This window comes from Oncorhynchus mykiss, chromosome 14 (genome assembly GCF_057628025.1).
Source record: "Oncorhynchus mykiss isolate SJ-2025 chromosome 14, ASM5762802v1, whole genome shotgun sequence".
Classification (NCBI taxonomy): domain Eukaryota; kingdom Metazoa; phylum Chordata; class Actinopteri; order Salmoniformes; family Salmonidae; genus Oncorhynchus; species Oncorhynchus mykiss.
In genome coordinates this window covers 27,376,697-27,400,648 of record NC_143035.1, presented here as the reverse complement: position 1 = coordinate 27,400,648, position 23,952 = coordinate 27,376,697, and the positions used below count along the sequence as shown (strand labels likewise).

Sequence of the window (23,952 nt, the reverse complement as noted above, 5' to 3'; positions counted from 1 at the left end):
GGTACAATAATCCAGACATACTCTGAGAAACTCAAGCTAGATTTATTCACCACAGTGGGTGTTGCAGCTGCACAGCACACCTAGAGGTCACAAGGACATACTGTATATTTATACCTTCAGACTAGGTGGCGTCACCTCCTTGTATTTCTAAGATAAATAATCAGTCTCTTGTTTCTGGACAGGAACTGAGTCTGTTCCTCCTCTTGGTGTTCTCGTGTCCCAGCCTGAGTCCGGAACCTTCCTGCTCCTCCGTGCCTTAGTTATTGGGAGTACACATTCCTACAGTCGACTGCAGTCCACTAGATAATTACACTTCTTATACACAAAGAGCTGAAACTTAACACTACCTTCATTCTCTAAGAATATAAAATATATTCATATTAAGAGTATATAATGATATAAAACTAACAATATTACAGTGCTCTAGAACATTTATTAGGATCCATCAGCCTTAACCCCAGACACATGGCTCCTATTCAACCCTCATGGAATCATTCTGGTACTCAGACTTTGTACTTTACCTGTCCCCAAACACAATGCACATCAATCATTCCAACTGACACACAAATTACTACTGTTAGGATTATTATACAAATTCAAATTGTCTAAAAAAAACTATATAAAGTGTGTGTATATGAGCTGTCACACTGCAGAAATAAGACTGATAGTCTTCATGCATGGGTCTGTATATGTGACTTACCTATCAAACGACATATGGTACTTCCCTGAAGGGTAATGATGCAGTCTGGTTCTTTTACTTTTGATACTTAAGTACATTTTATCCATGACATTTACTTCAGTATATTTAAAAAGTAGTATTTTACTGGGTGACTTTCCCTTTTACTTGAGTCGTTATCTTAACTTTTACTCAAGTATGAAAACTGGGTACTTTTTCCACCACTGCTTATAAGTAACTGACAATAAAAAAATAGCTAGCATAGCCTAGCAGCCTACAAGGTTATGGCCCCTCCAAGGCTGTATACCTTGGAATTATAACCAGACACTTTTCCTCCTTTTGTGCTTTCAATTCATGTCTGTTTAACTGTAAATACAAATATTATGGAAATACTCAACCCTTCCTTCTGAAAACACCAGAATTATACAAGTGACGATGGCAGTACTGTAGTTAAAAAAATAATCTATTAGGCTTATTGGTGACTGGCTGCTCAGGAAGCTATTATACAGTTGGTCACTTATATTCTTATTTTTCTTCATTCTTCTTGTTTCCACCTCCAAAGATGGCCGCTGCGATACCTGCAACAGCAAGGACTCCGAAGCCCACCATTGCAGCCATTCCCACAGTTTCCACAGCCTGACGAACCTGGGCAGAAAAATACTAACATTAATTTGAATGAATGAATGACTGATTCAGAAACAGTATCACAGCATAGATGCTTTGAATGTATAACAACAAGTACACCAGTTACTCTACACTCACGTATGTCTTGACCAAGTTGAGAATGTTATTATGACTCACAAAAATACTACGCTGAGCACAGTACAACTAGCGTTGAGCACCAGTCCACTGTACCTACCTGTCGAGACTCAGCCTTCCCATATCTCAGATCTGTGACAAAGTGCTCACAGTTCCCCCTGAAGACACAGTAGGGCATCTCCTGGTCCACATAGGCCTGGGCTTCCCTCAGTATCTCATGTATGGGTCTGACCTATAATGATAATATAATAATACTACATGCCATTTAGCAGATGCTTTTATCCTAAGTGAACTTGCATGCATACATTTTTATAAGGGTGGCCCCAGTGGGAATGGAAAACACTATCCTGGCATTGCAAGCACCATGCTCTATCAACTGAGCCACACAGGATCACACAGGCTGTGTCCCACATGGCACCTTATTCTCTACATAGTTCATTACGTTTGACCAGAGGCCCATGGGGTGCCATTTGGGACACAGCCTTACTGTACTTACTGCTACTGACCTGGTACTTCTCATCCAGCTGGTTGTTTACGCACCACTGATCATGCCCTACCACGTCCCAGATCTCTTCCTTCTTCACCTTAGCCTTGTCACTGAGCACAGACATCATGCTGTTGGCCCTGGCCCCAGGTCCCTCGGCTGGGGAGCAAAGAGACATGGGTGAGGGAAAGGTCCAAGGGAGGGGGTGCACAGACAAGACATCATCAGTGTCAAAGTTGAGTTGAATGTACTCTATATCTATAGTATATCAATTGTTGAGTACACTATATTGAGACTATTACTCACAGGGTGGGGCCAGGTGAACAACAAAGCCGTCACCAACGTACAAAGCCCAGTGCTGGTAGTTCCCTCTGAATATCTCTATCAGATCCCCTGGCTCCGGCTTCTTATCATACTGTCAACATATATATATAAAACAATTAAGTATGACTTAGCAATGTGTGTATTGCCATGGTTACACATACAGGGGTGTTGCTAGACACCATCTTGTTGAAGTGACAAGTATGCAGTTCTTAAAGGGAAAGTGCTCTGATCAGGAACAAAACTATAAAAAGTTATTCAGTCATGACTGATAAGGGAATTATATGCTTAAAGGTAATGATTCAACTATTCCACCCTGAAACCATATAATTGTATGAAATGTATAAGAACTATAAATCTATAATCTGATGGTGTGTGTAGTTTTAGTCAGAATTAGAACAAGGACCTTTTGCTCCTTATTAGTATGTAAGCAGGGTGCAAGTGTGAAACAAATGATAAGAGGAGCTATCGACAGACAAGTTGTACTACTGTGTTCCTTACAGGACATTCTGTCTCCACCCGTGGAGGGGAGAAACTGTTAGGCTTGCAGAAGATTATGAAATGTTGCAGATTAAAGAAACAATGTATCCGTGTCGTGGAAAAACACTGTCTGTCTGAGCAAGGCGTAGCTTAAGATTTGAACTTGTTTGTGTGTCTGTGTTATAAAGACTGGGTTTGTATTCTTGACTTTAGAACGCGCTTGTGAATAAACTGTACTAGTCTTTGCCTAATTATTATTAAACCCAAGGTCTTACAAACCTCTGGGATTGGTCAAAGCTTATTGATTATGAGTTATTATCATTGTGATTGAAAATTCTCATGACAATGACTCATGCATTGTACAAACACAATGTAAATATGTTCTAAACAAACAGGTAAGAAAGACTACATAGAGACAGAGGACAACAAAAAGACTGGACTTTACTTACCAATGTTGGAGCCATGGTTACTGTTATTTCCTTTACACAGCTTTGATTTCCCTTCACTGAGCTTCGATCTCAACCCTTTATGTCAAAATGAAACCAATGGGCTATATTTAGGGAGCCTGTTACCATAACACAGGAGCTCACAGAATATTAAGCAATCTATTGGCAAAAATTAGAAACTGATTTAATTTCACTGTGTTTTGGTGTCTATAAAAACATGAATTATGCAACGAAATAGATCGCTAGCTAACTGACCACAGACAGCACACAACAGAGACAGTCTTTGCGTGCTGTCAAGAGTCATGGTATGATGTTCGATCCCAGTTAGCTACCTAGCTATTTGTAATCTTCCTCACACACGTATTTCTGTCCAGATAATTTAAATACATTTAAAATCATATAATTTACAGTAAGTTCGGTGTCGTGGCCTCGATGTTGCTTACTTTCACTTAGAACACAGAAGTACAAGACTTCAACTTATTTTTCTTCCTCGATGAGGTTTAACGGCGGTTGGCATCCAATAAATGTTTCATTACCGCCACCTACTAGACCGGAGTACAACTCCCTTATACTTTGCTTGAAAACATAAATAAATAAACTATTACCCTACCATCTAACACTACACTCACAATTAAAAATAACATAGTAATAAAAAAGAATAATAGTAATTTTGTGACCCCAGAGAGTCAGGACACCCATTTAACGTCCCAGCCGAAAGACAGCACACGACACAGGGCAATCACTGCCCTGGGGTATTGGGATATTTTTTTAGACCAGAGGAAAGAGTGCCTCCTATCCCCCATCTAGGGACCGACCAAGACCAACCCTGTTTAGCTTCAGAAGCAAACCAGCAGTGGGATGCATGGTGGTATGCTGACGTCAAGTCTCGCACACCCAAAAACCTCTCTGCAGCTGCCACCACAACCTACATGTTTTGTGACTTTACGTTCCATCCCTGCAGTACAGTTGACAACCATTGCTATAAATTCTAAAAATTCAATCTTACTGAAATATAAACTCAGCAAAAAAATAAACGTCCCTTTTTCAGGACTCTATCATTCAAAGATAATTCGTAAAAATCCAAATAACTTCACAGATCTTCATTGTGAAGGGTTTAAACACTGTTTCCCATGCTTGTTCAATGAACCATAAACAATTAATGAACATGCACCAGTGGAACGGTCGTTAAGACACTAACAGCTTACAGACGGTAGGCAATTAAGGTTACAGTTATGAAAATGTAGGACACAATAGAGGCCTTTCTACTGACTCTGAAAAACACCAAAAGAAAGATGCCCAGGGTCCCTGCTCATCTGCGTGAACGTGACTTAGGCATGCTGCAAGGAGGCAAGAGGACTGCAGATGTGGCCAGGGCAATAAATTGCTATGTCTGTACTGTAAGACGCCTAAGACAGCGCTACAGGGAGGCAGGTTGGACAGCTGATCGGTCTCGTGAAACGGATGTGAAACGGCTAGCTAGTTAGCGGTGGTGCGCGCTAAATAACATCACTTGCTCTGAGATCTTGAAGTAGTGGATCCCCTTGCTCTGCAAGGGCCGCGGCTTTTGTGGAGCGATGGGTAACGATGCTTCGTGGGTGACTGTTGTTGATGTGTGCAGAGGGTCCCTGGTTCGCGCCCGTGTATGGGCGAGGGGGCGGTCTAAAGTTATACTGTTACACTCGCAGTGGCAGACCACGTGTCATAACACCTGCACAGGATGGGTACATCCGAACATCACACCTGTGGGACAGGTACAGGGTGGCAACAACAACTGCCCGAGTTACACCAAGAACGCACAATCCCTCCATCAGTTCTCAGATTGTCCGCTATAGGCGAGGCTGGACTGTTGTAAGGCAGGTCCTCACCAGTCATCACCGGCAACAACTTTGTCTATGGGCACAAACCCACCATCGCTGGACCAGACAGGACTGGCAAAAAGTGCTCTTGGAGCACTGGGTCCGTGGAGAGTCCATCATGGTCTGGGGTGGTGTGTCACAGCATCAACGGACTGAGCTTGTTGTCATTACAGGCAATCTCAACGCTGTGCGCTACAGGGAAGACATCCTCCTCCCTCATGTGGTACCCTTCCTGCAGGCTAATCCTGACATGACCCTCCAGCATGACAATGCCACCAGCCATACTGCTCGTTCTGTGCGTGATTTCCTGCAAGACAGGAATGTCAGTGTTCTGCCATGGCCAGTGAAGAGCCCGGATCTCAATCCCATTGAGCACGTCTGGGACCTGTTGGATCGGAGGCTGAGGGCTAGGAACATTCCCCCCAGAAATGTCTGGGAACTTGCAGGTGCTTTGGTGGAAGAGTGGGGTAACATCTCAAGGCAAGAACTGGCAAATCTGGTGCAGTCCATGAGGAGGAGATGCACTGAAGTACATAATGCAGTACATAATGCAGTACATAATGCAGTACATACTGACAGTAACTTTTGTTCAGGGACACATTATTCAATTTATGTTACTCACATGTCTGTGAAACTTGTTCAGTTTATGTCTTAGTTGTTGAATCTTGTTATGTTCATACAAATATTTACACATGTTAAATTTGCTGAAAATAAACACACTTGACAGTGAGAGGACGTTTCTTTTTTTGCTGAGTTTATATAATTTGTTGGCCTATCCCTCTGTACTGGTACAGATCTACTACTCACACCACTCCTCTCAGGATCTCACCTCCTTGACCCATCTTCCTCTGCCTCAGCATATGACAACTTCCTCACTACTCTGATCCTGGAAACCTCAACCTGCTTCTCTCACATGGGACATTTTTGATCCCCAGCCCCATGGGCACCCCTAAAATGTACACATACCACTACTTTCCCAAAAGCTCGACACATGTAACAACGTAATGTATTCGGTACAAAAGCTTGTATGCGATAACTTATATATCCGAACATCACTTTGTCGGGCAAAGACTCAACATCAACATTTAAAAAAACAGACAACGACTCCTCTGTTTCAGCACTCACCCCACCCTGTTTGCGACGTACCAAACAACGAGTATCACAAACACTGGGAATCTTCCCTTTCAGTTGGTCAACTTTTACATTTACCTCTACCCCAGTTACCACTCCTTTCAATGGCGCCTTTTTCTTGAGTCAAACAATTCACATCTCTTGCCCTCATTCGTATAACGCGGAGCGCTTGCTCACCCTGACCAGTCAGAAACACAAACAATTAACACAAGACCACTTCTGGTTAACCTCACCGATTCCACAGCACCCAACTCTGTTTTCACCCTGAAACCACAAATGGATCAGCCAAAAGGCATCAGGCGTCAACGATCAACTGGAGAAAAAAAAGCTAACAAATTCGAGGGGCGTCTCTGCTGGGAGCCTGCGCAATGACGTAGGGTTCAAAGTACTCCGTCAGGCCAGTAGATGGCAGTAAATATGTTTTTTCTGCATTACCCCTCGAAAGACACAATAGAAGAAGAAAATAAAGCCTTCCGTTTTTGGAGTGTCCTTTTGATATTTTTCCTGAACGTTACTTAAAAAATATCATAATATTTCAGTTCTAGAGTTGATTATTCGTAGCTTGTTGCTAGGGGAGAGTTGCTCATGTTCTATTTTCAGTTTGGGAAATTGAAAGATGTCTGCCTTGTTTGATGGAACTCTATCTGTACTTTACTACTGTCACGTGTGCACCTCTCCAGCCTCTAGGTCATCAGGCTGCTCGTTATGGCACACACCTGCCACCATCGTTACGCGCACTTGCGCATCATCAGACTCACCTGGACTCCATCATCTCCTTGATTTACCTGCCCTATATATGTCACTCCCTTTGGTTCCGTCTCCAGGTGTTTCTGTTTCATGTCTGTGCGTTGTTTGTGTTTGGTATAATGCACTGTTTATTTATGAAATATTCACTCCCAATACTTGTTTCCCGACTCTCAGCACACACATTACCCCTACTTTATTATTTATATTTTTCCAACTTTAACCTAACTACATTCCTAAGGAAAATAATGTACTTTTTACTCCACACATTCTCCCTGACACCCAAAAGTACTAGTTACATTTTGACACAAAAATGGTCCAATTCACACACTTATCATGAGAACGTCCCTGGTCATCCGTACTGCCTCTGATCTGGCGGACTCACTAAACACAAATGCTTAGTTTGTAGGAGTGTGACCCTGGATATCTGTCAACAAAAATAAACAAGAGAATTGCTTAATATGAAGAATTTTAAATTGTTTATGCTTTTACTTTTGATACTTAAATACATTGAGCAATTCCATTTACATTTGATACATCTGTCTATATAAGGTTCCCCAGTTGACAGTCCATGTCAGAGCAAAAACCAAACAAGATTCTCTGGTCTGATGAAACCAAGATTGAACTCTTTGGCCTGAATGCCAAGCGTCACGTCTGGAGGAAACCTGGCACCATCCCTACGGTGAAGCATGGTGGTGGCAGCATCATGGTGTGGGGATGTTGTTCAATGGCAGGGACTGAGAGACTAGTCAGGATCGAGGCAAAGATGAACAGAGCAAAGTACAGAGCTATCCTTGATGAAAACCTGCTACAGAGCGCTCAGGACCACATACTGGGGTGAAGGTTCACCTGACAACAGGACAACGACCCTAAGCACACAGCCAAGACAACACAGGAGTCAAGTCTCAGAATGTCCTTGAGTTGCCCAGCCAGAGCCCGGACTTGAACCCGATCGAACATCTCTAGAGAGACCTGAATATAGCTGTGCAGCGACGTTCACCATCCATTCTGACAGAGCTTGTGAAGGTCTGCAGAGAAGAATGGGAGAAACTCCCATTCTTGAGGGTTTTATGACCCCTCACGCCCCTGGTAAATCTCAGGCCACAGACAAATTCCTTTGTCCTGTTACTATGGAGAACCAGCCTCAGAACATTAAACATGAAATAAAGGGACTTTGGAACAATGGTTTCTGTCGGCCACAATGGTGGTCATGACGATAGATGGAATATGAAAATGTATGTAATTTTTGTTTTGTTATTAAAGGTTAATAGATGACGTTGTTACGCCCACTTCTGACCCAAGGGTATAAAACCTGTGAGTAAAGAATTTACAGACAAGACTACGTGACCCAAGCTGCAGCCAAGGTCTAAAAAGTCAACGAACCCAAAACGCAACGCAAGTTTGAAGACAGAGAAATCTTTTTCTACCCAAGCTACGGATGAGTAGCTGTGTCTAAGCGGGTGAATTCAAGTCGAACCACCTAGCCTCCATCTCCCATCGAATCGTGGTATCTACACTGTTTCATTCCTTTGCTGTTAGCTCTGAGCTACAGAGCTGTCTGTCGTCAGAAGACCCCTTCCAGAGCAAGGGTGAGGGAACTGTCACGTTCGTCGTAGTGAGAAGACCAAGGCGCAGTGTGAATTGAATACATGTTATATTTTAATGAAGACGGACACTAAACAAACTACAAAAACAACAAAACGAACATGAAGCTATACTACAAATGTGCAGACACAGGCAACTAGACATAGACAATAACCCACGAAATACCCAAAGAAGATGGCTGCCTAAATATGGTTCCCAATCAGAGACAACGATAAACAGCTGCCTCTAATTAAGAACCAATCTAGGCAACCATAGACATACATAAACACCTAGATGGTAAACAACCCCAAACCTACAAAACCCCTAGACAGTACAAAACACATACATCACCCATGTCACACCCTGACCTAACCAAAATATATAAAGAAAACAAAGAATACTCAGGTCAGGGCGTGACAGTACCCCCCCACAAAGGTGCAGACTCCGGCCGCAAAAACCTAATCAAAAGGGGAGGCTCCGGGTGGGCCTTTTTCACGGCGGCGGCTCAGGTGCGGGACGTGGACCCCGCTCTACCTCAGTCTTGGCCCACTTAGGTGGCGCCTCTAGAGCGGGGACCCTCGCAGCGGGCGCCACTGGACGGAAAGGCGCCTCTGGACAGCCTCTGGACAGCGGCTCTGGCAGCTCCGGACAGGAGCGAGATTCCTGCATCGCTGGCGTGACAGGCGGCTCTGGCAGCTCCTGGTTGGCTGACGGCTCTGGCGGCTCCTGGCTGGCTGACTGCTCTGGCGGCTCCTGGCTGGCTGACGGCTCTGGCGGCTCCTGGCTGGCTGAAGGCTCTGGCGGCTCCTGGCTGGCTGACGGCTATGGCGAATCCTGGCTGACTGGTGGCTCTGGCGGCTCCTGGCTGACTGGCGGCTCTGGCGGCTCCTGGCTGACTGGCGGCTCCTGGCTGACTGGTGGTTCAGGACTGGAGGGAGACTCTGGCGGATCCTTCAAACTAACAGCTCTCTCTCTTCACTCTCCTCCAATTTCATCAACAACTCCTCGAATGTCTCATAATCTCCCCTCCGTTCACTCTCCTCCAATCTGTCCAATAACTCCTCGACAATCTCAGACTCACCCCTCAACTTCGCTGACTGCTCCAAGTGACCCCCCCCCCTAGAAATGTTTGGGGCTGCCTCTCGGGCTTCCAGCCGCGCTGCCGTGCTGCCTCCTCATACCGGCGACTCTCTGCTTTCGCTGCCTCCAGCTCTGCCTTGGGGCGGCGTTATTCCCCTGGTTGTGCCCAGGGTCCTCCGCCGTCCAGAATTTCCTCCCAAGTCCACGAGTCCTGCGATCGCTGCTGCTGCCTTTTACCACGCTGCTTGGTCCTTTGTTGGTGGGTTATTCTGTCACGTTCGTCGTAGTGAGAAGACCAAGGCGCAGCGTGAATTGAATACATGTTATATTTTAATGAAGACGGACACTAAACAAACTACAGTTCTAGAGTTGATTATTCGTAGCTTGTTGCTAGGGGAGAGTTGCTCATGTTCTATTTTCAATTTGGGAAATTGAAAGATGTCTGCCTTGTTTGATGGAACTCTTGGGGTATCTGTACTTTACTACTGTCACGTGTGCACCTCTCCAGCCTCTAGGTCATCAGGCTGCTCGTTATGGCACACACCTGTCACCATCGTTACGCGCACTTGCGCATCATCAGACTCACCTGGACTCCATCATCTCCTTGATTACCTGCCCTATATATGTAACTCCCTTTGGTTCCGTCTCCAGGTGTTTCTGTTTCATGTCTGTGCGTTGTTTGTGTTTCGTATAATGTTCTGGTTATTTATGAAATATTCACTCCCAATACTTGCTTCCTGACTCTCAGCACACACATTACCCCTACTTTATTATTTATATTTTTCCAACTTTGACCTAACTACATTCCTAAGGAAAATAATGTACTTTTTACTCCATACATTCTCCCTGACACCCAAAAGTACTCGTTCCATTTTGACACAAAAATGCAGAGTGCAGCGACACTCACCATCCATTCTGACAGAGCTTGTGAAGGTCTGCAGAGAAGAATGGGAGAAACTCCCCTAATCCAGGTGTGCCAAGTGTCATGACTGTCCTGATCAGGTCAGGTTACAGGAGACCACAACCCTACAGATTATCTCTCAACCCCAACAGAGGAGGAGAGATCTAGGGTTCTGAAGATGTGGGGGTTTTATGACCCCTCACGCCCCTGGTAAATCTCAGGCCACAGATAAATTCCTTTGTCCTGTTACTATGGAGAACCAGCCTCAGAACATTAAACATGAAATAAAGGGACTTTGGAACAATGGTTTCTGTCAGCCACAATGGTGGTCATGACGATAGATGGAATATGAAAATGTATGTAATTTTTGTTTTGTTATTAAAGGTTAATAGATGACGTTGTTACGCCCACTTCTGACCCAAGGGTATAAAACCTGTGAGTAAAGAATTTACAGACAAGACTACGTGACCCAAGCTGCAGCCAAGGTCTAAAAAGTCAACGAATCCAAAACGCAACGCAAGTTTGAAGACAGAGAAATCTTTTTCTACCCAAGCTACGGATGAGCAGCTGTGTCTAAGTGGGTGAATTCAAGTCGAACCACCTATCCTCCATCTCCCATCGAATCGTGATATCTACACTGTTTCATTCCTTTGCTGTTAGCTCTGAGCTACAGAGCTGTCTGTCGTCAGAAGACCCCTTCCAGAGCAAGGGTGAGGGAACTGTCACGTTCGTCGTAGTGAGAAGACCAAGGCGCAGTGTGAATTGAATACATGTTATATTTTAATGAAGACGGACACTAAACAAACTACAAAAACAACAAAACGAACATGAAGCTATACTACAAATGTGCAGACACAGGCAACTAGACATAGACAATAACCCACGAAATACCCAAAGAAGATGGCTGCCTAAATATGGTTCCCAATCAGAGACAACGATAAACAGCTGCCTCTAATTAAGAACCAATCTAGGCAACCATAGACATACATAAACACCTAGATGCTAAACAACCCCATAAACCTACAAAACCCCTAGACAGTACAAAACACATACATCACCCATGTCACACCCTGACCTAACCAAAATATATAAAGAAAACAAAGAATACTCAGGTCAGGGCGTGACAGTATCCCCCCACAAAGGTGCAGACTCCGGCCGCAAAAACCTAATCAAAAGGGGAGGCTCCGGGTGGGCCTTTTTCATGGCAGCGGCTCGGGTGCGGGACGTGGACCCCGCTCTACCTCAGTCTTGGCCCACTTAGAGCGGGGACCATCGCAGCGGGCCCCGGACTGAAGATCATTGTAGAGGGCGCCACTGGACGGAAAGGCGCCTCTGGACTGAGGAGCGGCTCTGGCAGCTCCGGACAGGAGCGAGATTCCTGCATCACCGGCGTGACAGATGGCTCTGGCAGCTCCTGGTTGGCTGATGGCTCTGGCGGCTCCTGGCTGGCTGACGGCTCTGGCGGCTCCTGGCTGGCTGACGGCTCTGGCGGCTCCTGGCTGGCTGACGGCTCTGGCGGCTCCTGGCTGGCTGAAGGCTCTGGCGGCTCCTGGCTGGCTGAAGGCTCTGGCGGCTCCTGGCTGGCTGACGGCTCCTGGCTGACTGCCGGTTCTGGCAGTTCAGGACTGGAGGGAGACTCTGGCGGATCCGGACTGGAGGGAGACTCTGGCGGATCCGGACTGGAGGGAGACTCTGGCGGATCCGGACTGGAGGGAGACTCTGGCGGATCCGGACTGGAGGGAGACTCTGGCGGATCCGAACTGGTAGGTTACGGACTGCGACCCGTCGTGGTAGGTTCCGGACTGTGACCCGTCGTGGTAGGTTCCGGACTGTGACCTGTCGTGGTAGGTTCCGGACTGTGACCTGTCGTGGTAGGTTCCGGACTGTGACCCGTCCTAGGAGGTTCCGGTCTGCGGCCCGTCGTAGGAGGTTCCGGTCTGTAGACTGTTGCCGGACGCTCTGGACTGGGTACTGTTGCCGGACGCTCTGGACTGGGTACTGTTGCCGGACGCTCTGGACTGGGCACTGTAGCCGGACGCTCTGGACTGTGTACTGTAGCCGGACGCTCTGGACTGGGCACTGTAGCCGGACGCTCTGGATTGGGTACTGTTGCCGGACGCTCTGGACTGGGTACTGTTGCCGGACGCTCTGGACTGGGTACTGTAGCCGGACGCTCTGGACTGGGTACTGTTGCCGGACGCTCTGGACTGGGTACTGTTGCCGGACGCTCTGGACTGGGTACTGTCGCCGGACACTCTGGACTGGCGAGGCGCACTGTAGGCCTGGTGCGTGGTGCCGGCACTGGTGGTACTGGGCGGAGGACACGCACCTCAGGATGAGTGCGAGAAGCAGGAACAAGACACACCGGGTTGTGAAGGTGTACTGGAGACCTGGTATGTATAGCCGGCATCAAATCTTCCAGAACTTTAACACAAGTTTCAGGCTGAGTACGAGGAACTGACACAGGTGGCATCGGACAGCTAACACGCTCCTCAGGGCGAATGCCGTGCATACTACGCCAAACCAACAGCTCTCTCTCTTCACTCTCCTCCAATTTCGTCAACAACTCCTCGAATGTCTCATAATCTCCCCTCCGTTCACTCTCCTCCAATCTGTCCAATAACTCCTCGACAATCTCAGGCTCACCCCTCAACTTCGCTGACTGCTCCAAGTGACCCCCCCCTAGAAATTTTTGGGGCTGCCTCTTGGGCTTCCAGCCGCGCTGCCGTGCTGCCTCCTCATACCGGCGACTCTCTGGTTTCGCTGCCTCCAGCTCTGCCTTGGGGCGGCGATATTCCCCTGGTTGTGCTCAGGGTCCTCCGCCGTCCAGAATTTCCTCCCAAGTCCATGAGTCCTGCGACCGCTGCTGCTGCCTTTTACCACGCTGCTTGGTCCTTTGTTGGTGGGTTATTCTGTCACGTTCGTCGTAGTGAGAAGACATTATATTTTAATGAAGACAGACACTAAACAAACTACAAAAACAACAACACGAAAGTGAAGCTATACTACAAATGTGCAGACACAGGCAACTAGACATAGACAATAACCCACGAAATACCCAAAGAAGATGGCTGCCTAAATATGGTTCCCAATCAGAGACAACGATAAACAGCTGCCTCTAATTGAGAACCAATCTAGGCAACCATAGACATACATAAACACCTAGATGATAAACAACCCCATAAACCTACAAAACCCATAGACAGTACTAAAAACACATACATCACCCATGTCACACCCTGACCTAACCAAAATATATTTTAAAAAAACAAAGAATACTCAGGTCAGGGCGTGACAGGAACAGACTCCTAAGCCAAAAAGGACACTGCCATCGTGAGGACGCCCAGAAAGGTGCGCCGGAGAAGTGCGTCTTCGAGCAGCCTGAACTGTCCCCTGAACGGTCCACGCAGAGAATCCTCGTAGGTCTTCCCCAAGTAATTACATCATTATATTCTGACCCATAAGAGCGGCAGTTTGGGGCAAGGCTAGGGTTAGAATAGCATAGCTGACAAATTCACCCAAATGTATATTTCTCTCGTGTACTTTCTTTTTTCTCTCTCTCTTTGAAATCCCCATTTTAGGTAACACGCGCCATAGTGTGTTGGCCCGTTATACTAAGTTCTAATCAATAGCCTATAATGTGTTTTGTCTATGTGTATCTTTTATCATCATTTTAGCTTTCTAATCAATAAATATTCACCTAAGATTGGTGTGGTACGAACTCATTGGTGAGATCCGGGTCCGTGCAGATTCACGGACTATACGACGTTCAGAACGAGATTGTTGAGGTAACTGGTTAATTAGCGGCTGTTGTAAAATCGATATTCTGATATTCTTTGAGTTAATTTGGGAAATAGAAACTCAATAAAAACTAGTTTTCCCATGGTGCCCCAGGTTAATGAATTAATAATTGCTTGATTCAGTTAATCACACAATTAGAAACTTTAATCATTCGATGAGCAACAGTCTTCACATGAACTAATACAACGTCACGACACAAGCTTGTAGCGGCATGCCAAAGAAGACTCGAGGATGTAATCGCTGCCAAAGAGCTTCAACAAAGTACTGAGTAAAGGGTCTGAATACTTATGTAAACGTCATATTTCAGTTGTTTATTTTAAATACATTTGCAAAAATGTCTAAAAACCTGTTTTTGCTTTATCATTATGGGGCAGTGTGTGTAGATTGAGGGGGGGAAAACAATTTATTCAATTTTAGAATAAGGCTGTAATGTCAATTTCTTTTTTTTTTTAAGTCAAGGGGTCTGAATACTTTCGAATGCACTGTACACCTTCTGACTAGGCGGAGTCACCTCCTTGTATTTCTAAGATAAATAATCAGTCTCTGTTTCTGGACAGGAACTGAGTCTGTTCCTCCTCTTGGTGTTCTCGTGTCCCAGCCTGAGTCCGGAACCTTCCTGCTCCTCCGTGCCTTAGTTATTGGGAGTACACATTCCTACAGTCGACTGCAGTCCACTAGATAATTACACTTCTCATACACAAAGAGCTGAAACTTAACACTACCTTCATTCTCTAAGAATATAAAAGATCTATATATTCATATTAAGAGTATATAATGATATAAAACTGTAAGGATATTAGACAGTGCTCTAGAACATTTATTAGGATCCATCACCCTTAACCCCAGACACATGGCTCCTATTCAACCCTCATGGAATCATTCTGGTACTCAGACTTTGTACTTTACCTGTCCCCAAACACAATGCACATCAATCATTCCAACTGACCCATAACACGAAAATTACTACTGTTAGGCTAATTATACAATTATAAACAGATTCAAACAGGCTCAAGTCAAATTGTAGATTCCTCCTATATATTTATTGGGTCACTGAGTTATTTAATATCAAATCATAAAGTGCAAAATAATTCTGCCCATCACCATCAACTATCTTTTTAGAGTTGGGTAGGTCAAGGGAAGGTTCTGTTTGTGCCTTTGTTTGATGGCAGCACTATTTACTGGTGTTATGTGGTCAGATGAGCTGTGCTGTGATTTTTAAATATGTTGTGGATGGGTAGGGAGGGAAGTTCATATGGAAGAAGACAGTAAAATCAGATGCATTGTTTTATAAAGGCGGAATCTTGTGTACCATGTAAACAATTCCAAAACAAAACCATGACAATAAAATACACATTGGGTGTTTTATGTGAAAGGCTGTGCACTGTTTTACAAAGATATTCAGAACAATTTCTACTTCTGCCAAGAGTCAACATCCAAATCCACTGAAGTTCCTTCTGGGACTTGCAGTGGGCCAACAGAGGTGTTTATTTTGTTTACTAAGACAAGTATAAGTTAAGTAGACATTTACAAATATAAATCAAAGAGGATGTCAAGACTAAATCTACTAAGATAAAATGCTAATAAGATTCAGTTAATCAATATTTAATAAACAAACTCTTCAAACTCTTTTTTAAAGATGAAACACCAGTTATGATTTCAAATATTTTCAATCAAACATTTAAATAAAGTAAGAATTTGTTCAAATCTAATTTTATTGGTCACATACTCGTGTTTAGCAGATGTTATTGCGGGTGTAGCAAAATGCTTGTGTTTCCAGCTGCAACAGTGCAGTAACATCTAACAACAATACTCACAATGGACACAAATCCAAAGTAAAGGAATGGAATTAAGAATATATAAATATTTGACGAGCAATGTCGGAGAGGAATAGACTAAGATACAGTGTAATAGAATACAGTACACACATATGAGATGAGTAATGCAAAATATGTAACATTATTAAAGTGACCAGTGTTCCATTATTAAAGTGGACAGCGATTTCAAGTCTATGTACAGTTGAAGTCGGAAGTTTACCTACACTTAGATTGGAATCATTAAAACTAGTTTTTCAACCACTCCACAAATTTCTTGTTAACAAACTATAGTTTTGGCAAGTCGGTTAGGACATCTACTTTGTGCATGCAGTCATTTTTCCAACAATTGTTTACAGACAGATCATTTCACTTATAATTGCCTGCATCACAATTCCAGTGGGACAGTTTACATACACTAAGTTGACTGTGCCTTTAAACAGCTTGGAAAGTTCCAGAAAATGATGTCATGGCTTTAGAAGCTGCTGATAGGCTAATTGACATCCTTTGAGTCAATTGGAGGTGTACCTGTGGATGTATTTCAAGGCCTTCCTTCAAACTCAGTGCCTCTTTGCTTGACATTATGGGAAAATCAAAAGAAATCAGCCAAGACCTCAGAAAGAGTGTATGTAAACTTCTGGCCCACTGGGAATGATGAAAGAAATAAAAGCTGAAATAAATCTATCCACTATTATTCTGACATTTGATGTTCTTAAAATAAAGTGGTGATTCTAACTGACCCAAGACAGGGATTGGATTAAATGTCAGGAATTGTGGAAATGTATTTGGCTAAGGTGTATGTAAACTTCCAAATTAAACCATTTATAGGGCAGCAGCTTCTAAGGTGCTACTGATGGCTATTTAACAGTCTGATGGACTTGAGATAGAAGCAGTTTTTCAGTCTCTTGGTCACTGCTTTGATGCACCTGTTCATAATGCTGTCGGTCATTAAGAAGCGATACAAGCAGCATTTGATGTATCCACTTCAACCCTAACCAGGAGTAGTTCTGTGGGTCCTTTAATTGTTTTATTTAACTAGGCAAGTCAGTTAAGAACAAATTCTTATTTAGCTAAACCCTAACGACGCTGGGCCAATTGTGCGCTGGTTATGATACAGCCTGGAATCGAACCAGGGTTTGTAGTGATGTCTCTAGCACTGAGATGCTGTGCCACTCGAAAGCCCTGGGTCCTTTAGACAATTTACTTCATGATAGAAACATTATAACTTCAGTGGAATACCATTTTATCCCATTATAAAGAGAGTCTACATAAATATGTTAAAACTTTAGTAGGGAAACTTCATAGCTTATAAGTAACTGTCAACATTTTTTAACAGCTAGCTTAGTCTAGCAGCCTACAAGGTTATGGCCCCTCCAAGGCTGTATACCTTGGAATTATAACCAGACACTTTTCCTCCTTTTGTGCTTTCAATTCATGTCTGTTTAACTGTAAATACAAATATTATGGAAATACTCAACCCTTCCTTCTGAAAACACCAGAATTATACAAGTGACGATGGCAGTACTGTAGTTAAAAAAATAATCTATTAGGCTTATTGGTGACTGGCTGCTCAGGAAGCTATTATACAGTTGGTCACTTATATTCTTATTTTTCTTCATTCTTCTTCTTGTTTCCACCTCCAAAGATGGCCGCTGCGATACCTGCAACAGCAAGAACTCCGAAGCCCACCATTGCAGCCATTCCCACAGTTTCCACAGCCTGACGAACCTGGGCAGAAAAATACTAACATTAATTTGAATGAATGAATGACTGATTCAGAAACAGTATCACAGCATAGATGCTTTGAATGTATAACAACAAGTACACCAGTTACTCTACACTCACGTATGTCTTGACCAAGTTGAGAATGTTATTATGACTCACAAAAATACTACGCTGAGCACAGTACAACTAGCGTTGAGCACCAGTCCACTGTACCTACCTGTCGAGACTCAGCCTTCCCATATCTCAGATCTGTGACAAAGTGCTCACAGTTCCCCCTGAAGACACAGTAGGGCATCTCCTGGTCCACATAGGCCTGGGCTTCCCTCAGTATCTCATGTATGGGTCTGACCTATAATGATAATATAATAATACTACATGCCATTTAGCAGATGCTTTTATCCTAAGCGAACTTGCATGCATACATTTTTATAAGGGTGGCCCCAGTGGGAATGGAAAACACTATCCTGGCATTGCAAGCACCATGCTCTATCAACTGAGCCACACAGGATCACACAGGCTGTGTCCCACATGGCACCTTATTCTCTACATAGTTCATTACGTTTGACCAGAGGCCCATGGGGTGCCATTTGGGACACAGCCTTACTGTACTTACTGCTACTGACCTGGTACTTCTCATCCAGCTGGTTGTTTACGCACCACTGATCATGCCCTACCACGTCCCAGATCTCTTCCTTCTTCACCTTAGCCTTGTCACTGAGCACAGACATCATGCTGTTGGCCCTGGCCCCAGGTCCCTCGGCTGGGGAGCAAAGAGAAATGGGTGAGGGAAAGGTCCAAGGGAGGGGGTGCACAGACAAGACATCATCAGTGTCAAAGTTGAGTTGAATGTACTCTATATCTATAGTATATCAATTGTTGAGTACACTATATCGAGAGTATTACTCACAGGGTGGGGCCAGGTGAACAACAAAGCCGTCACCAACGTACAAAGCCCAGTGCTGGTAGTTCCCTCTGAATATCTCTATCAGATCCCCTGGCTCCGGCTTCTTATCATACTGTGAAAAATAAAATGATGAAACCATTAAGAATGATTTAGCAATCTGTGTATTGGCACAATGTTGCTAGACACCATCTTGTTAAAGTGCCAAGTATGCAGTTCTGAAAGGGAAAGTTCTCAGATCAGGGAACTATAAAAAGTTCTTCAGTCATGACTCATGCATTGTACAAACACAATGTAAATATGTTCTAAACAAACAGGTAAGAAAGACTACATAGAGACAGAGGACAACAAAAAGACTGGACTTTACTTACCAATGTTGGAGCCATGGTTACTGTTATTTCCTTTACACAGCTTTGATTTCCCTTCACTGAGCTTCGATCTCAACCCTTTATGTCAAAATGAAACCAATGGGCTATATTTAGGGAGCCTGTTACCAAAACACACGAGCTCACAGAATATTAGGCAATCTATTGACAAATAAATTAGAAACTGATTTCACTGTGTTTTGGTGTATATAATAAAACATTATGCAACGGAATAGATAGCTTGCGTAGCTAGCCTCTGTTCACTGTTCATACGTTCACTGACCACAGACAGCACAAAACAGAGACAGTCTTTGCGTGCTGTCAAGAGTCATGGTATGATGTTCGATCCCAGTTAGCTACCTAGTTATTTGTAATCTTTCTCACAAGTATTTCGGTAAAGATAATAATTGAAATACATTAAAATCATTATACTTACAGTAAATTCGGTGTCGTGCGGATGTTGCTTGCTTTCACCTCGAACACAGAAGTCATAAGCGTCAGCTATCAGCTGACTCAAAAAAAGAAAACAAATCAGGGCGGCGTCTCTGTTGGAAGCGTGCGCGCTGACGTTGGTTTCGAAGTACTGTGTCAGGCCAGTAGATGGCAGTAAATATATTTTCTGCATTGCCGTTCGGTAAACATGATAGAATAATAAAATAAAGACTTCCGGTTTTGGAGCGCCCTTTTGATATTTAGACCGAACATTACTTAAAAAATATCATAATATTTCAGGTGTAGAGTTGGTTATTCGTAGCTTGTTACTAGGGGAGAGTTAATGTTCTATTTTCAGTTTGGGAAGTTGAACGATGTCTGGCTTTTTTGACGGAACTCTCCTGACAGTCACCATGCAGACCTCTCTCGCTCACTCACCGCAGAATGCACTTAGGTTTGTTGCTTAGCATAGCTAGCTAGCCAACCAGCCAGTAGTAGTAGCTACAGTATGTGGCTGATTCCCTACTGTACCAGAAAGTTATAAGGCTGTTATTATGCTAAGGGTATTGTGGAGAGATGTGGTTAGCATTTTTCAATTATATTTATGAAATATTCTAGTCAGAGAATAGAAAAATTCAACCAATTAGAATCACATTTGTTAGTTTATAGATTTTTTTGCAACTGTGAACTTTTATTGTGAGTGTGTGTGTGTTTTGTGTAGCCCCCAGGAGCTGTCCCAGGAGATCAAATCCTTCATCAGTGGCGTGGACCAGACCCAGGGTCGTAAACTCGGCGTCCGTGAGCATGCCCGCTGTGCAGTGCGTCTGCTACGATCCGTGCCTGCCTGTCGTGGGGCGGTGCTTGAGCACCTAAGGGGCGTTTACAACGAGCATGTATCAGCCTTTCTTCAGAATCTGGAGGCGGACGGCGAGGGCGACGGGGACTCCAACCTGGAGGACGTCATCATGGAGGTCCATGGCGTCCTGGCAGAGTTCATCAGACTCAACCCCCGAGCCTGGGCTCCCCTCGTCTCCACCTGGGCTGTAGACCTGCTGGGGCAGCTGAGCTCCAAGCATGCTGGTCGCAGGGCAGCTCCCCAATCCTCCAGCCTCAACGAGCTGCTGCAGCTGTGGATGTCCTGTGCAGCTACCCGCTCCCTCATGGAGGCCTATACCCAGTGCCTGGCGGCCATGATAGCCTGGTGTCCTGATCAATGTGTGGACGCTCTCCTGGACACCTCCGTGCAGCACTCCCCCCACTTTGACTGGGTGGTGGCCCACATCGGATCCTCCTTCCCGGGCACCATCATCAGCCGCGTCCTGGCCTGTGGCCTTAAAGACTTCTGCTCCCACGGAACGGCTGACAAGGGTCAGGGAGACAAGAGCAACCGAGTGCCTAAGATCGGCTCTGTGGTGGGGATCCTGGGCCACCTGGCGGCGCGGCACTCTGACAGCATCCGGCAGGAGCTGCTGAGGATGTTCCAGGAGAGCCTCAGTCCCCCGACTATACCCCCCAGCTCTGGGTCCACCTCCTGGGAGCACTCAGCTCAGCTACGCCGAGGCGCAGTGCCCTTCCTCCTCCAGCTGGCGGTGCTGTCACCCTCTCTGCTGGGCGCCGTGTCTGCTGAGCTGGTGGAGTCTCTACGGCCTCCAGTCTTGCTCCAGCTCCAGGCTGTTCTACAAGGGCTTCCCAGGGACGAACTGGACAACATGATGAGGCTGGTTGTTCACCTCATCGCCCAGAGCCCTGCTGGAGGGGCACGCATCCTCCGTTTCCTCGCTGACACGGCCACCCCCGCATCCGTCATTATCTCCGGCCCAACGCCTTCCCCTCACGAGGGGGTCCGGGAGGCCTGCGACCGCCTCCTCCAGATGCTCCTGCTGCATCTCCACAAGCTGGTCTACACCTGCTCAGAGGGGGACGACGGCTACTACAGCCGCCCCCACTCTCCCTCCTCCCAGGCCCCCCGGGTAGTCCCCTTCCTGGAGGAGATGCAGTCACACGTGGGAGAGCTGTGTGCCGAGACATTGAGGCTGGAGAGGAAGCGCCATCTCTGGCTGCACCAGCTGCTGTGTCTGCTGTCTGTGTACAGGGGCCCCAGTGTGGCCACGGAGGCCCTCTGTCAGCTGCTCACCCTGGCACGGAACCCAGACCAGCTGGCCCTGGCCTGGCAGCTCCACACCCCGCTGTCCACCTGCCTGCCAGGCCTCATCCCTGCAGCAGTAACCCGCTGCGTGGCCCAGATCCACACACACACCCTGGGACCCAAGCAGCTCTGCCAGCTCCTCCTCAACCTGGCCTCTGCCATGCAGAGTGTACAGGAGGAGGAGAGGAGGGGTCCTGGAGGCATGGGAGGAGGAGGTGCTAGTCCTCAGTCCTCCATGGCAGTGCAGGTTGGAGCAGCGGTCTCGGGACACCTCCATGATTTCTGCCCTCTGCTCCTCCACAGTGACCCGGCGGTATCCCACGCTGCCGTGCGGCTCCTGTCCCGCAGCCTCCTCCCCCGTGCCACCCTGCCTTCCCACCTGCTGCTCGTCTGTCGGGCCGCCGTCACACACTTCTTCCTGGCGCTGCGGAGGAGAGTACAGGCAGGGAAGGGGAGAGACGGAGGGCAGGGAGGAGAGGCGGTGAACTGTTCGGTGCTCCTCCTGTCCCGTCTGGCAGGTTACTCCCCTCTAACCCTCAAATGTGTCCTGCTGCAGCTGGTGGAGGGAGCTCTACATAAAGGAAACGCTGACCTGTTCGGAGGGCAGAGCGAGGACATTAGAGGGGACACCCCCATCTCCCCGTCCTTGGCCCCTGACCGGGGGGGCTTCCTGCTGGACATCAACTGCAGGTTTGGCACTACGGTCAACTTCTCTGGCAGTGTGTGGTCTGTGTTCCATGCTGGGGTGATAGGAAAGGGTCTGAAGCAGCGCAGCGCTACGCCTCACCCCGACGCCGCCAGTGTCATACAGAACGTCCAGACTCTGCTGGCTGTCACTGTCCAGTGCTGCAGCGCGCCATCTGGGAATGGTGGCAACAGTGGCGGCGCCCGACACCAATCCTCCGTCGTTCCCGACGAGCCGCCGCCCATCAACGCTGAGGCGGCCAAAATGATGGCGGTGACGCTGGTGGAGTATATCTGCCCCGACGTGGCCAACGGGGAGCTGTCATGGCCGCCAGAGGAACACGCCCGCACCACTGTAGAACGTGACATACACATCCGCCGCTGCTTCGAGGCCCACCCTGTCCTCTTCCCTTTACTCCATGTTGTGGCTGCCGGGCGTCCTGCTCTCTGTTACTGTTCTGCGGTGCTCCGGGGCCTGCTGGCCACTCTGCTGGCCCACTGGGAGGCTTCGAGGGAGCCTTTGGCAGTAGACTCCCCCTGGCACCTCCAGGCCTCCTGCATGCTGGTGTCATGTATGGGCGAGGGCCAGCTGCTGCCCCCGGTGCTGGGCAACGTCCACGAGGCCTTCCCCTACCTGACGCCCTTCGAGGTGAGGCTTCTCCTCCTGGCTGTGTGGGAGTATGTGAGGGGCAATGGCCCCATGCCACAGAAGTTTGTCTTCAGTGCCGAGAAGGGCCTGTTCTGCCGGGATTTTGCACGGGACGGAGACGTGGCGAGATACGTAGCGCCCATCCACAGTGTCCTGCATAAGAACATTGACCGGCTGGGGCATCTATGCTGGCGTTTCCAGCTCTGAACAAGGGAATGAGAGAACTGAAGGAGGGATGGATGGATGAAGAGGATGCAAGAAGGGGACGCTTGGGATTGATTGTGAAAGATGAGGAAGGTGTGGTTATAGGTCATTGTGGAGATGTTGCTTTGCCGTTTTCTAAGTTTGGTTTTTGCTCTATCACTGTCATCTAGTTCTGTATGCACTCTGAAGCATACAGTGCCTTCAGGAAGTATTCATACCCCTTGACTTTTTCCACATTTTGTTGTGTTACAATGTGAGATATTAAAATGGATGTAATTGTCAACGGTCTACACAAAATACTCTTTAATGTTAGTGGTGGAAAAAGCACTCAATTGTCATACATGAGTAAAAGTAAAAGATACCTTAATAGAAAATGACTCAAGTTAAAGTCACCCACTAAAATACTACTTGAGTAAAAGTCTAAATGTATTTGGTTTTAAATATACTTATGTATCAGAAGTAAATGGAATTGTTAATGTACTTAAGTATCAAAATTAAAAGTTGAAACCATTTAAAATTCCTTATATTAAGCAAACCAGACGTCACAATTATAAAAAAAAAATGATTGACGTATAGCCAGGGGCACACTCCAACACTCAGACATCATTTACAAACAAAGCATTTGTGTTTAGTGAGTCCGCCAGGTCAGAGGCAGTAGGGATGACCAGGGACGTTCTCTTGATAAGTGTGTGAATTGGACCATTTTCCTATCAAAATATAATGAGTACTTTTGGTTGTCAGGGAAAATGTATGGAGTAAAAAGTACATTATT

General features: G+C 46.1%; 3 protein-coding genes across 9 annotated transcripts; 1 reads left to right on the top strand and 2 right to left on the bottom strand.

The window, feature by feature from the left end:
• Positions 1-21: 21 nt before the first annotated feature.
• rarres3l (retinoic acid receptor responder 3-like) lies at positions 22-6,545 on the bottom strand. Of its 6 annotated transcripts, none has more exons than XM_021561613.3 (6): positions 6,387-6,545; positions 3,170-3,244; positions 2,226-2,334; positions 1,942-2,078; positions 1,536-1,667; positions 22-1,321 (listed from the first exon to the last, which is right to left on the bottom strand). In XM_021561613.3, the coding sequence occupies exons 2-6, from the start codon at positions 3,182-3,184 to the stop codon at positions 1,202-1,204; spliced, it is 513 nt and encodes a 170-aa protein (XP_021417288.2). In that variant the 5' UTR covers positions 3,185-3,244; positions 6,387-6,545; the 3' UTR covers positions 22-1,201. The 6 variants fall into 6 exon arrangements, with proteins under 6 accessions (XP_021417288.2, XP_036799116.1, XP_036799118.1 ...); XM_036943221.2 differs by having other exon boundaries at positions 3,610-6,483; XM_036943223.2 differs by having other exon boundaries at positions 6,148-6,427.
• A 9,412-nt stretch (positions 6,546-15,957) lies between these two features.
• LOC110489059 (phospholipase A and acyltransferase 4) lies at positions 15,958-19,666 on the bottom strand. 2 transcript variants are annotated; one of them, XM_021561614.3, is made up of 6 exons: positions 19,502-19,666; positions 19,072-19,146; positions 18,707-18,815; positions 18,423-18,559; positions 18,017-18,148; positions 15,958-17,802 (listed from the first exon to the last, which is right to left on the bottom strand). In XM_021561614.3, the coding sequence occupies exons 2-6, from the start codon at positions 19,084-19,086 to the stop codon at positions 17,680-17,682; spliced, it is 516 nt and encodes a 171-aa protein (XP_021417289.1). In that variant the 5' UTR covers positions 19,087-19,146; positions 19,502-19,666; the 3' UTR covers positions 15,958-17,679. The 2 variants fall into 2 exon arrangements, with proteins under 2 accessions (XP_021417289.1, XP_090054793.1); XM_090198667.1 differs by having other exon boundaries at positions 19,072-19,187; positions 19,502-19,652.
• A 28-nt stretch (positions 19,667-19,694) lies between these two features.
• Positions 19,695-23,715, top strand: ints5 (integrator complex subunit 5). The gene is made up of 2 exons (XM_021561610.3): positions 19,695-19,951; positions 20,219-23,715. The coding sequence occupies exons 1-2, from the start codon at positions 19,872-19,874 to the stop codon at positions 23,181-23,183; spliced, it is 3,045 nt and encodes a 1,014-aa protein (XP_021417285.1). The 5' UTR covers positions 19,695-19,871; the 3' UTR covers positions 23,184-23,715.
• The last annotated feature ends 237 nt before the right edge of the window (positions 23,716-23,952 follow it).

Excerpts from the sequence above, each read along its gene's own strand:
- rarres3l (XM_021561613.3), bottom strand. Across the intron at positions 1,668-1,941 it reads AGCTGGATGAGAAGTACCAG|GTCAGACCCATACATGAGAT; the intron begins GTCAGTAGCAGT and ends TTATCATTATAG. Across the intron at positions 1,322-1,535 it reads GGAAGGCTGAGTCTCGACAG|GTTCGTCAGGCTGTGGAAAC; the intron begins GTAGGTACAGTG and ends TTTTCTGCCCAG.
- LOC110489059 (XM_021561614.3), bottom strand. Across the intron at positions 18,560-18,706 it reads TGTTCACCTGGCCCCACCCT|CCGAGGGACCTGGGGCCAGG; the intron begins GTGAGTAATACT and ends TTTGCTCCCCAG. Across the intron at positions 17,803-18,016 it reads GGAAGGCTGAGTCTCGACAG|GTTCGTCAGGCTGTGGAAAC; the intron begins GTAGGTACAGTG and ends TTTTCTGCCCAG.
- ints5 (XM_021561610.3), top strand. The coding sequence starts at position 19,872 with ATGTCTGGCTTTTTTGACGGAACTCTCCTGACAGTCACCATGCAGACC. Across the intron at positions 19,952-20,218 it reads TCACCGCAGAATGCACTTAG|CCCCCAGGAGCTGTCCCAGG; the intron begins GTTTGTTGCTTA and ends TGTTTTGTGTAG.